The 12,587-nt window shown below is 44.0% G+C and overlaps 1 protein-coding gene across 9 annotated transcripts in view; it reads left to right on the forward strand.

Moving 5' to 3' along the window:
- Positions 1 to 12,587, forward strand: part of B4GALT4 (beta-1,4-galactosyltransferase 4) — a 34,358-nt gene that overhangs the window by 16,728 nt on the left and 5,043 nt on the right. For all 9 annotated transcript variants that reach the window (XM_030019749.1, XM_030019753.2, XM_041124777.1 and 6 more), the window contains 3 exons: positions 1,922 to 2,392; positions 3,967 to 4,199; positions 7,735 to 7,922. In XM_030019749.1, the coding sequence (XP_029875609.1) occupies positions 2,134 to 2,392; positions 3,967 to 4,199; positions 7,735 to 7,922 (680 nt within the window). In that variant the 5' untranslated portion in view covers positions 1,922 to 2,133. The remainder of the gene's footprint in view (positions 1 to 1,921; positions 2,393 to 3,966; positions 4,200 to 7,734; positions 7,923 to 12,587) is intronic.

Genomic DNA, 12,587 nt, shown 5'->3' on the forward strand with positions numbered 1-12,587 from the left:
AGAAGAAAAACTAGTTCTGTTCATTCTCAGGTTTCCTGTAGAGAGTAGTAGAGACCCATGCTGTCAATACCTTACAGACTACTCTGATGATTTCATGTGTGGAAAATCTGGGGAAAGGATGTAAGTGAGAGCACTAAGCTAACTTTTCTGTGTCTTTTAAAACAATGAGGCAGACGCCCATGTGGTCTCCAGTGTAATTTATCTAAGAACAGAAAGAATTCATTGGAAAATGTGGTCTTGAGGGTTGGGAGACAAGGAGGGGAGGACTAAGAGGAACTCAGGCTTCCCTTCTTGTTTGTTTTGGTGATTCTGGCCTTGTGTTCTTGAAGACCAGATGGGGAAAAAAATCCCAGCAAAACCCCTCAAAAAACTGAGGTTATTAGTATGGCTGCATACTAAATTTTTTTTTTTTCCTTCCCAAGAACCTCTCCCCTCTTTTTTTTTTTTTTTTTTTTTTCCCCTTCCCTCTTTTTGTCCCCCCTGTCCCCTCTGCCCCCTTTCCTTGTAAGTAAAATTATCTTCTCTGCTGTAGCATCTCTTTTTGTTGTTTGTTTTGGTTTTGTTCTCTTTGTTTGAGGTTGAAGTGGATGTGGAGAATCTTCACTGTTAGTGGTAAGGGCACTGAAAACTCTTCTGTCGCTTCCTTAGAGCAGCACTGTGCATTGCATGTGGATGGAGAGAGCAGGTTAGCCACTCTGTGTAGTGCTTGCCAGGAGGGACAGCAGCTTGTCATTCGCAATGAACCTCGAGAAGTTCGGGCAGTACATCGAGTAGTTCGTGTTGTCAGTCCTAGGTCTGGCTCCCACATACATCCCTGTCAATCAGCAAACTTTCCCAGAAGACACCTTGGCTAAACTAGTGGGAATGTGGAGTTACTGTATTCCTTCTGCCTGTGATATCTCTCCAGGGTCTCATGTATATTTTGAAAGCTGGTATAAAATAACTTTCCACATTCTTGTGTTTCTTCTCTTTGATCCAGTCTGTTTCGTGTGCATTGTCTTTAATCACTGCCTTTGCTTCACTTAGCCTCAGTCCTTGTTCTTCTCACAGGTGGCAATTTTCTTGTGTGTTTTCCATATCAAAGCTCTCTGTTATTGAAGTTTCATTCTTTCTCTGCTGTGAGATGATAATAACAGACAAAAGTATTAGCATGGTAACTTCGTAGTATGATGACAGTGAAAGGCTGTATGAAAGTGGAGCTCTTGAAAGAAGGCAGGGAACAGAACAAAGGATTGGATCATCACAGACCTAACACTGAAAAACCGAACCTTCCCCTTGAAAGACAGGAATATTTGCCTCCTGCAGCAGCATGTGAGAGGGCATACTGGGTAAAGTGGTACTGGCAGGCAGCAAATACGGAGGAATGATTTCTGATGCCAGTCAGGTATTGTGGGGCTCACACTGTGTTGTGCAGAGCAGCACAGCATCAATAATACTCTCTTTCAGAAGAAAACAGTTTAATTCTGCAGAGATTGATGTGGTTTTCATTTTGATGGGGGGGAGCTAACTTTACTCATAGCCAGCAGAACCTCTTGCCTTGCAACTTTTGTTAATTTTGGTGGGAATAGTAGTAGTAAATCCTGTGTATTGCTAGGCACTGTACACAGACATAATATGGGGCAGCGGTTGCACTTTCTGGTCTGGGGGGAAAAAAAAAGAGAGAGAGAGAGAGAAAAAGACTGGGAGTGGAGAACAAAGCAGGAAAGTAATTTGCCTAAAATCATGCAGCTGTTTTGTGGCTGAGCTAGGACCAAAGCTCAGTGTCTTAGTTTCTGACCAGTAGTTCATACTTGCTGTTCCTTTCATGTTTTGTCATAAGCTATTTTCATGAAATCTGTGAAGGTACAGGAGTGGAGAGTGGTAGAAACTAACACTTTTTTTTTTTTTTTTTTTTTTTTTTTTTTTTTTTTTTTTGGTCCAGGTTAAGTTGTATTTTCTGACATTTGAAGAGCAAGCAGCACCATAGCTCCATGAATTGCAAAACCCCAGGAAGTGTGGCAGCCCTCCCTACCTCCAGCTTTTCTTCCTTACTGTGACGTTCTTCTCAGGACCTTTGGTTTCATCCCCACTGGGTGCACAGTGGCCTGCCTCAGCATCAGAGCAGAGGAAGCAGTTTGTGGATCAGAGAGCGCCATGGCCTTGAGCTTGTATGTCTTTCACCTCTTCTATAAGTTCAAAGTGTTGGTGCTTGTCACTTTGTGTTTGATGGTGCTATGGGCCACATTCAGTTACTTTGTGGACTCCAGACATGAAATTTCTAAAGCTAAGAGCATGGTGGAGGATTTCAGAAAGGTAACTAGCCTGGAGGACAGTCAAAAGGAAGAGGAGATTGAATCAGTTCCCACGGTGAAGTCACTTCAGGGTCACTGCCCCGCTCTGTCTCCGTACCTGCGTAAGTGATGGTGCTTTCCTCTCTTTTCTAACAAGTTACATCTGCTTTGGTACTGCTGACTTGGTTTTCTTCCTAGCCATTTTACAGTTAGACACTTTTCTTGTGAAACAAGTATAACGCAACCAGTTGCAGTAAGCACTTCTGGGTGAGGAAGCGACTTGTGGCACAGAGTGCTTGTGCTGGGTCTGGCTGGTATAGCAGCCCGTATGGTGCTGTGCTTTGTCTTTGTGCCTAAACCAGCTTTGGTAACGCACCAGTGACTTGGCTACTGCTGAACAGTGTTTGCACACTGTTGAGGCTTTGTCTTTCTCATTCCCAGCCCCCTAAAATCTGGTAGGCAAGAGGCTGGGAGTGGACACAGCTGGGACAGCTGACCCAAACTGACCAAAGGGATGTTCCAGACCATATGACCATAGCATTTATCATGCTCAGCAATAAAAGCTCAGGGAAAGGAGGAAGGGGGGATGTTCATGGTTACAGTGTTTGTCTTCTCAACAACTGCTATACGTCCTGAAGCCCTGCTTCCCAGGACGTGGCTGGACATCTGCCTGCCAATGGGAAGTAATGAATGAATTTCTCTTTTTGCCTTGCTCGCATGTGCAGCATTTGCTTTTTTATTAAACTGTCTTTATCTCAACCACAAGTTTTTTCACCTTTCCTTAATTTTTTGCCCTTTCAATTTTAGATGTACTTTCATCTCTCTATCTTGACAGTTGAAGGACTGCACAGCTGCGTTGGGGTTAGCACTAGTTATGATGAAGGTCCAAATAGGTGACTCTTTCCTTGGTTTGGCCATTTTAATTGTCCACTTTTTTTTTGGTCTTGGTATTGGTAGCAGCACCAGGCTTCTGCTTTGCAGTATCATGTCATTGTCTTCTTCCTCTTCCTTTTTGTGAACCTGATCAGGGATTTGTTGGGGAAGCTGGATTCCTCCTTCTTTCCTGATGTAGTCCGAAAAGCTGCTGTCTAGCTGCACACCCCCACCCCTGCCCCCAAGACATATTTTTTTAAGTAAACGCACTGTGGCCATAGCTATCACAGTTGCCTGCATTGTTCTCTTTCATGGTTTTGCCAAGTCTGGAGGGTCTGGAACAATAGCTCAGTGCAAGAGAAGTGATGAAAATTTCATTTGGCTACAGAAAGCCTTGGTACGTTTTATCTTACAAATGTATAGCCTTAAGCCTGTGATGCTTTTGTTAAATCTTTAAGTAGAGATGACTTCTCATGGCCACAGTCCTGTCTCTTTCCACTTCCCCCTCCTCTGCTTTGTCCTGGCAGCTGTTTCTGGCCGATCCTCCTGCAGTGTGGTGGCACTTATCTTGATTTTTTTTTTTTTAATGTATTTTTTTATCATCACTACTCTATAATCAGTTTAAGCAACTAAATGCTCAATACCCTCTCCTTCCACTGCCCACATAATATCCTTGTAGTTGTACTTTTCTCTGGGAAAGGCAGGGAAACCAGCTGGGGCTTGAACCTGGGTTTCTTATGCTGGTTACAGAGTGCCTCATTAGGTGAGTGGACTAGCCACAACCAGCAATGACTCAGGAAAGCTTCTTGTGCTTCTCCTACAGGAGGTGCCAGCAAACTGACCTTCAAAGCAACTCTCACACTAGAAGAAGTGCAAAAGGAGAACCCTCAGGTAGTCAAGGGCCGGTATCACCCTACGGAGTGCTCAGCATTGCAGCACGTGGCCATCCTCATCCCACACCGCAATCGAGAGAAGCATCTGCTGTACCTCCTGGAGCACCTCCACCCTTTCCTACAAAGGCAGCAGCTGGACTATGGCATCTACGTTATTCACCAGGTGAGGCAACTGTGCAGAGACATGTTTGGGTGGGGATGTCAGTGCTCTGCAGTCCGAGGAGAGGCATGCTGCTGCCTCTCCTGTCTAGCATCAGTCCTCCAAGCCTGCTTCGAACACTTCTACTTCTTGAGGGATGCAGCGGTGCCTGCAGCCGTTGCTGGTAGCACTACAGGATCTCAGCTGCTGTTAGCAAAGCTGGGAAGTATTAACAGTGTCTTTAACTGGTATCCATTTCTCAGTCTAGTTAACTTACTATTTCTGAGTTAGCATCTTTTGCATTACTAATGCAACTTGCTTTTCTTGCAGTATACAGAAGCGTAACTAGGCTGACATGCTTTCTGTCTTTAAATTTGGAGTTGTTTGGATCAAAGGCCTCAGTTTGTATCTAGCTCTTCCCTCCCATCTGCTTGCTGGCTGTCGTGCTTCGTAAGCTGTGTGTATCATGTGGTTGTACTTACTTCTGCTGTCTCAAACTAAACACAACAGCTACTGCTTGTAGGTGCTTTACTTGCTCAGCAACAGCCGTGGGAAGAAGTAGTCATGGCAGAGCACTTGGTTCCTGAAAAATTTATTAATTTCTTTATTTGCATTCTTTCTAGCTCTGCTGAGACAGTAGCTAAAATTTGCACATACAGACTTGTGTTATGTTGTCTTTCATCTAAGGTGCTTATGTTCTAGTCACATGAGCTAAAAGCAGTGTAGATTTGTCTTTTTCTTGATCTTTTATTGTGTTTGCTTTCTTTTACTATCATTTACTTATGTGTTCTGCTTTAACTCTAAACAGACTTTTCAGACAGCAGGAGGAGAAGGTGATAAATTAATAATAGTTTCTCGTCCCTTCTGTTTAAAGAGGCCAGAGTCAATTAACCAGTATGAGGCAGTGCATTCTAGGTGACAGCTTACACTTTTCCTCAGTGGCACAGCAGAATAGCAACAAAAGTCATGGCAGGATATATACTTTCAGTTGGAATAGACTGTTCTTTCGTTGTTTAGAGTCATCATGTGGCCTGTAGAGTGGAAAAACTGAGGCTTTTTTTCTGCATTGGTATGTACTGTAACCATACGTATAATGGCTCACTTGAGCTAGGAAGCGGTGGTTAGCAATAAATCACTGGGAGAATGGGCATACGCTCTTTATTTATTGAAAGGTGAGGTGGAGAACGGCTGTTGTCATGTTAGCATGGGTAATACAGAATACAGAAGGATGAAAGTTTTGTTTGATGGGAGCAGCAATGTTGAGACGGGACTTGTTCTATCAGAGTTTTTACTTGAAGATTGGAAGCTTTTGCTTAGCCTTTCCATGTGGACAGGCATACCCAAAGACTGAAAGTGGGTCTACCAAAACTCTTCAATGGCAAATCCATCTTCACTCTGCATTTGTGATGTTGTTACTTGTTTTAAGTATCTTTTGAGGAAATAAATAGTTAAAACCAGGATTTAACTATTAAAATTTAGAGTTTACTTTGGAGGAAGGTTAAGAAGTGGGCCTTTTATGTTTTTCTCTGTGAGCCATTGAAGGGCATACTCCAGATCTCTTCTTTATGGTCTGCTTGTAACATCTTGAAAATCGTGTTTCTCTGCACAAATGTGTGCATACGTGAGTGCAGTGCTGAAAAAAAGTGAGTTTGTAATCCCTAAAGGGTGAATAATTTCTTTCCCAACATAAGCTTGTCTTGTGGTCAGTGGTGTTCTTCCATAGAAACAGAGGACGACAATTCTCTCCTCAATAAAAGATGAGAGTAAACTTTGCTATTTGTTCAGTATATGGTCTAACATTGAAAACTGCCCTTCCTGGAAAGCAATTTAGCTGCTGTTTGCCTACTTCCGTGCAGGAGGTGGGCTGTGGTGGCTGACTGTACTGATAGGGGGAGACAACTGCAGCAGATGGTAGGCGCTGCTGCTGAGCTAGGCTGGGTTTGATACCCAATACAACTGAAGTTCTTCGCATGTTTTTTTACCAGTCACCTGAATTGTTCTGTTCACTCAATAACCTGTGTTTTCATCATCAGGAGAAGATTATCTGACAGGTATCTTCATATACAGGACACTTTTAAAAAAACACAAAACACCACCACCACAAACCGCCACCACAAAAAAAAAACCCAAACCCACTTAGAAATTTGACATCCTAGATTTTGGGTGAATTGCATCTAAGTTTTTCTTGGAAAAGTCCTTCTCTGACTGAGAATGGAAGCAACTGATTATCCCTCACAATTTTTTCAGAGTGGGCACTGGGCTGTATTTCCCTAACTGCAGATATGGAGCCATAAATCCCATGAATCTTCTTTGTGCAGGAGCAGATGGCTGTTAGTGATGGTGAACAAATTGCTGCTTCAGAGCAAAGCGTTACTTTTTAGAATAATAAAAAATGCTTTGTATACAACTGCTTTTCCCTACACCTAACCTTCCCTCAGTCTGGGAAGGCCAGCTTCTTTCTCATCTTCCATGGAGCCTCTTTCAGTCCAGGCACCTTCTAGCAAATGACCCCTTTCTCTTGAAAATTTCTTTTTTATTCTTTCAAGTACATCAGGTTCCTAGCTCTGGAAAATGTCTGTCCTGACAGTTTCTGGGAGCGCAGAGCTTGGCCCTCTGACTCCCAAGTGGGAACTTGAGGCAACTCACCACCTTGTTTGTCCTCAAGGAGCAGAAAGCCTTCTACAGGCTGGCACGTGTGTACAGCCCAGTAAAAAATACCTAGCAAGATAAGCACACCATAGTGAAGTGTGACACGTGCTCCAGAGTGAATGGTGACACGGTAAGCTTACAAAACTGCCAGGTGTGTGTGTATATATGTATATCTCAAAGGTGAAAAAGGCTATTTTTGAAAAGCAAAGACACACTAACTTATAGCAAAAGCAAACAATGAAGACTAGTAAAAGTCAAGTGAAGCTCTGTGCTAGGGGGAGTCCCTGTGCAGCATAATAATTAGGTTATAGATAGGAGTTAATAATGAAGAGACCTGCTTTTTATTTCCCAGTCTGCCACCTACTGTGTGACCTGAGGAAATACAGTGAACTCTTTAAGCATTGCTGTCCTTTAAACTGAGTGGACAAGCATAAATCATCTGTGGCAGGTGCTCTGACATCTATAAACTAATTAGTATGGGAATAATGTTTTTTTGGTGGGGGTTTTTTTGTTTGGTTTTGGCTTTTGTTTTAAAAAACTTCTATAAGCCTTACTGACACAGTCGTATGGAGCACCAGTTTCTAAACTGCTTGCTGATGCCTCATTTGTTAAGTAGCCTGATGGGAACTCCAGGACGGGAGCAGAAATAGTAGTGAAATTGCAGCATGCATACTTCTGGTGCCCAGATAACCGTAGGCTCTCCTGGCCTTGGCTGTGTTTGTTCATGACAAGTAGTAACTGAAGAAACACTTTGCATCGTTGGCCACTCTGATGCTGTACCCAATGTCTGTAAAGGCTGTGACGCATGAACGTGGTTGCAAACTACGTGATCAGGACAAATGCCCCAGAGCAGTTCTGGTTCAAAAGGTTTGACACCTTCTTCAGAGGTTTTTTCCATTCTCTTCCACAGGCTGGCAGCACCAAATTTAATCGAGCTAAACTGCTGAATGTAGGATACCTAGAGGCCCTAAAAGAAGCAAACTGGGACTGTTTCATTTTCCATGATGTGGATCTGGTGCCAGAAAATGACTTTAACATTTACATGTGTGACAGACAACCAAAGCACCTTGTAGTTGGCAGGAACAATACTGGATACAGGTAGGAAACCAGGAATATGGAAAGAATACCAACTGGGCAATGCCATGTTACTGATAAAGTTCCTCTTCTGATGGAGCCATATGCTGGTATCTACCCTCTCTCCTGGCACCAGGTTTCTGGTGGTAATGCTTTGCCCTCTGGAGTGCCTTCTGACAAAAGAGAACTGTATGGACATCTCTGAAGTCAGCCCCGTGGTCACCTGTACAAATGATCATTGTCATCGTTCTGGTTCCTGGGGTGAGGTAGAGGGTGTTCTGAGAGGAAAACAACATGCCAGAGGTTGTGCAGAGACCTTCTGTCAGAGCTAGAAATGCATTTGCAGTCTCCTGGTCCTGTGATTTGAGGGTGTGATCTTACTATAATAAAACTTGCCACTTACCTTTTGCTGTTGAAGAGGTAACGGCTGATATTGAGAACTCAAGTATGAGAATTTGCCAAGGGATAGGGTTGTCCTTTAATTATTTGGCTGGACAGTGTCTAATACAGGATTGTTCCGATTTTTAAATGGGTACCCTAAGTGCCAGTATGATATAAATAATTTAAAGTGAAAAGTCAGGTTCAGTCCACCTCAGAGAAAAAGGGCTTCTGAGCTTGGTGAATTTAATGACTTAGAGTGTTTTCATTGAACTTGTTTCTTTGAAGATTCACCTCTTATGTCATGTCAGTCTAAATATTAATTAGAAGTGGGCTTTTCAAAAGCTGATCTCAAAGTACATTGAAGTAAAGCTCTGCTTCACTTCTGGGTTTCCTTTGTTAAATATATGAGAAAGAGGTGGGATGTGCAAATTCTTATACAGAATAATATTCACTTCCCAGTCATTTAGTGAAAACTGGAACAAGCACAAATGAACTAGGCTCATTGACAGGCTTTTGGAGCGCTGTGTCTTGCAGAGAGAACACCGAGGCCTCCAGGATCATCAGTACACCAAAGCAACAGAAATGCTGCTTTTGTTAATTGACAGGTGTGTAGAATCCAGGCTAATAACATGGCATACAGCTTGAGGTGCTTTACTTAACCTCCTGTGCCTTAGTAACTGCAAGTGTTTTGCTTAGTTAAGCATGCAGATGGATTCTTGCTTTTACTAAGGGATCTTCTTACTATTAATTTCCTCAGGTTTCTCCTGTTTGTGGAAAGGAGCTGTTAGTTAGAGGTCAGCTTTAAGCTTTGGCTTTAAAGAGTACGGACAAAATGTTTTTGTTGTGAATGCCCGGCACCAGTATTCACTAGGACACTGGTGGTTTGAATTTGATTCATACTTTTTCTGTGTCCACTGCCTCTGTTTATGCATCCAGGAAGTGGGGATAATAATGCTCTACTTCCAAGGGAATTCCTGGGTACGTCTGAAGGAATTCAGAGCCTGAGCTCAAGAATGATACCTAAACTGAGCTGAGACCACAGGTTGAAATCCCAGTTGGGTGACCTCAGTGTTTTGCTTAGGCTGAGGTGAGCGTACTAAGACATGTCACTCAGACAAGGTTGAGAAAACTGAAGTCATACGTGTTCTGCATTAACACAAAATATCCTGGGTGGGAATGTGGGGGTTTTGTGGGTTTCCTGGAGGTTTTTGTTTGTTTGTTTTTTTCTTCCAGGGGGATATTTTCTATGGTGATGCAGTGCGTGATAATCTTAGCGGCCATGCTCCTTTGGAGAGCAAGTACCTTATGTTTAGTTACATAAACTACAACTCAGTTTTAGATTCTTTAGAAAAAAGGTTTATATTATTAAAACTTTGGAGGTAAGGGTGGGAAAACTTTCTCTTAGCTAAGCTATTTCCTTGAGACCAGCACTACATCCTTTCCTAATGACTGTTTCTATTGTATGGTTTCTTCAGTCCCATATTTAAAATCCCAAAGGAGCTGATATTCTCTTGTCCTCAGGCAAGAGGTGGTTGAACAGTGTTAGAGAGGTGCATTTTTTGCAGACGATGTCACCTAGGAGCAAGATATGCCTGGGCCCTGCCAGTTCTGCTCTGCCTGAGGAGGGTTGAGTGGGCAGCACTGTCCTGGTTACAGCTCTGGCTCCTTCGGTGTCTGCCTCTCCAGTGGTGTAGGGGAATAATGGGGTGCATAAGCAAGCAGCGGGGTGCACATGTGGATGTGTGGGTGGGCAGTCGGTTCCCAAACCCTACCAGGCTGCTGGAGCAGGGGGATGTGGTACTGTTGGTGACTGGCAGTGCAGCCTGAAAGCACGGCTGGGGAGGGCACTTCCCTGCTGTTGCTGCTTATGGGACCTCCTTGCTGTCCATTCCACCTGTTCACTGCATTTCTCTACAGCACCTATAGCAGAATTCTCAAGGTAGTAATGCATAATTAAAACTTGATAGGACCTCCCCTACCTTATCGTTAGTCCCCTCTAGGAGAGGAGATAAAGGGGAGAGAGCAAGGAAGAGTAAACATTCCAGAGGTAGAAGAAACCACAGGTAGAGCACAAGATACTGCATCTGCCTAGAACAATCTTTTTTGTATGTTTATATAGATAACACCATCTTTTGGGAAGTAATATCACAGTCCCAGCAAATGACAGTTGAAGCTCATGTACACAGGCCCTGGTCCTCGTGGAAAACTTTAATCATCCTGGTATCTGCTGGAAGGACAACACTACAGGGCACAAGTAATCAAGGAGATTTCTGAAGTGAATTGGTGATAACTTCATGACACCGGTGATCAGAGCTGATGAAGGGAGGTCTTCTGCTAAACTTTATACTTAGAAACAAGGAAGAACTGGTCAGGGATGTGAAGGTCAGAAACAAGGAGGGAATGAGGCAGATAGCAGGATCACAACCCTTGTCTTCCTGTTCAGGGATCTGCTTGGAAGAATCACTTGGGAGATGAACCTGGAGAGACAAAGGGTTCAGGAGAGCTGGTGGATCTTCAGGGGTTGCCTCCTTCATGCTCAATAATGGTCCATTCCCACCTGCAGGAAGTCAGGCAAAGGTGAATGGAGGCCTGCATGGAGCAACAAGGAGCTCCTGAGGAAGAAAAACAGAAAAAGGAAGCATGAAAGAGGTGGAAGCAGAGTCAGGTGACTTGTGAGGACACACAAGATGCAGTCTAAGCATGCAGGGATGGGGTTAGGAAAACCAAAGCCCCTCTGGAGTTGAGTCTCACAAGCAACATGAAAGGCAACGTGAAGGGCTTCTACAGGTACGTCAGCTGCTGGGAAGACTAGGGAAAACATGTACCTGCTGTGTGGCAGGGGACTTGGCGACAAAAGACAAGAAAAAGGCCAAGATATTCAATGCCTTATCTGCCTTGGTCCTTATTGGCAAGATTTGCCTTCAGGAGTCCCAGGTATCTGATACCAGTGGAAAAGTCTGGACTTACCAAGACTTACCCTTGGTAGAGGAGGATCAAGTTAAGGAATACTTGAACTGGGTGTACACCGTAAAACCATGTTACCTGATGGGATGTAACCATGAGTGCGAAGGGAACTGATTGCTGTCACTGTGAGGCCATTCTGTTCTCTTTGAAAGGTCATGATGATTGGGGGAGGTTCCTGAGGACTGGAAGAAAACAAATGTCACTTCCATCTTCAGGACAGGCAAGAAAGAGGATCTGAGGAACTACAGGCTGGTCAACCTCACCTTTTAATCCCTGGGAAGGTGATTAAGCCAGTCTCTTCACAAGTCATGCCTGACCAACTTGATAGCCTTCTCTGATTTTACTAGCTTGGTGGATGAGGGAGGAGTATTGGATAATGTTTATCTTGACTTAAGAAGGCTTTCAACACTGTCTCCCATAACATCCCCATTGAGAAAGTGATGAAGTATGGACTAGTAAGTGGACAGTGGGGAGGACTGAAAACTGGCAGAACTGTTGGGCTCAAAGGGTTCTGATCAGTGGAGCAAAGTCCAGCTGGAGGCCAGTCACTAGTGGTTTACTCCAGAGTTTGGTGCTGGGGCTGGTACTAGTTAGTATCTTCATTAGTAACCTGGATGATAGGGCAGACTGCACCCTCAGCAAGTCTTTAGAAGATAGAAATCTTGGAGGGGTCATTGATGTACCAGGGAGAACTGTGTCATGCTGGAGAATGTGGCCAACAGGAATCTAAAGTTCAACACAGGGAAATGCAGAGTCCTGCACCTGGAGAGGAGTAACTCCATGCACCAGTATGTGCTGGAGGCCATCTGTCTGGAAAGCAGCTTTATAGAAGAGGATCTGGGCCAGCGATGTGCCCTCGTGACAAAGGCCAGCAGCATCTTGGGCTGCATTAGGAGGGGTGTTGTCAGCAGGTTGAGGGACGTGTTTGTTCCCTTCTACTCAGCACCATTGAGACAATACCTGGAGTGCTGTGTCCAGTTCTGGGTTCCCCAGTACAATAAAAACGTGGACATACTGGAGCAAGTCCAGAGGAGAGCCACAAAGATGACTAAGGGACTGCAGCATCTGACATGTGAAGAGAAGCTGAGTGCTGGGACAGGCTCTACCAGCCCGGAGCAGAGAAGGCAGAGGGGGATCTTGTCAATGTGTGTACATACCTGATGGAAGGGAGTGAAGAAGGTGGAGGCGGACCATTCCCAGTGAAAGGCAAGAGGCAATGGGCACAAATGGAAATACAGGAAATTCCATTTAAACATACGAAAAAGCTTTTTTTACTGTGAGGGTGGTCAAATACTGGAACATGTTGCCCATGGAGGTTGTGAAGTCTCCATCCTTGGAGATGCT

The sequence above is a fragment of the Aquila chrysaetos genome, chromosome 7 (assembly GCF_900496995.4).
Source record: "Aquila chrysaetos chrysaetos chromosome 7, bAquChr1.4, whole genome shotgun sequence".
Lineage (NCBI taxonomy): Eukaryota > Metazoa > Chordata > Aves > Accipitriformes > Accipitridae > Aquila > Aquila chrysaetos.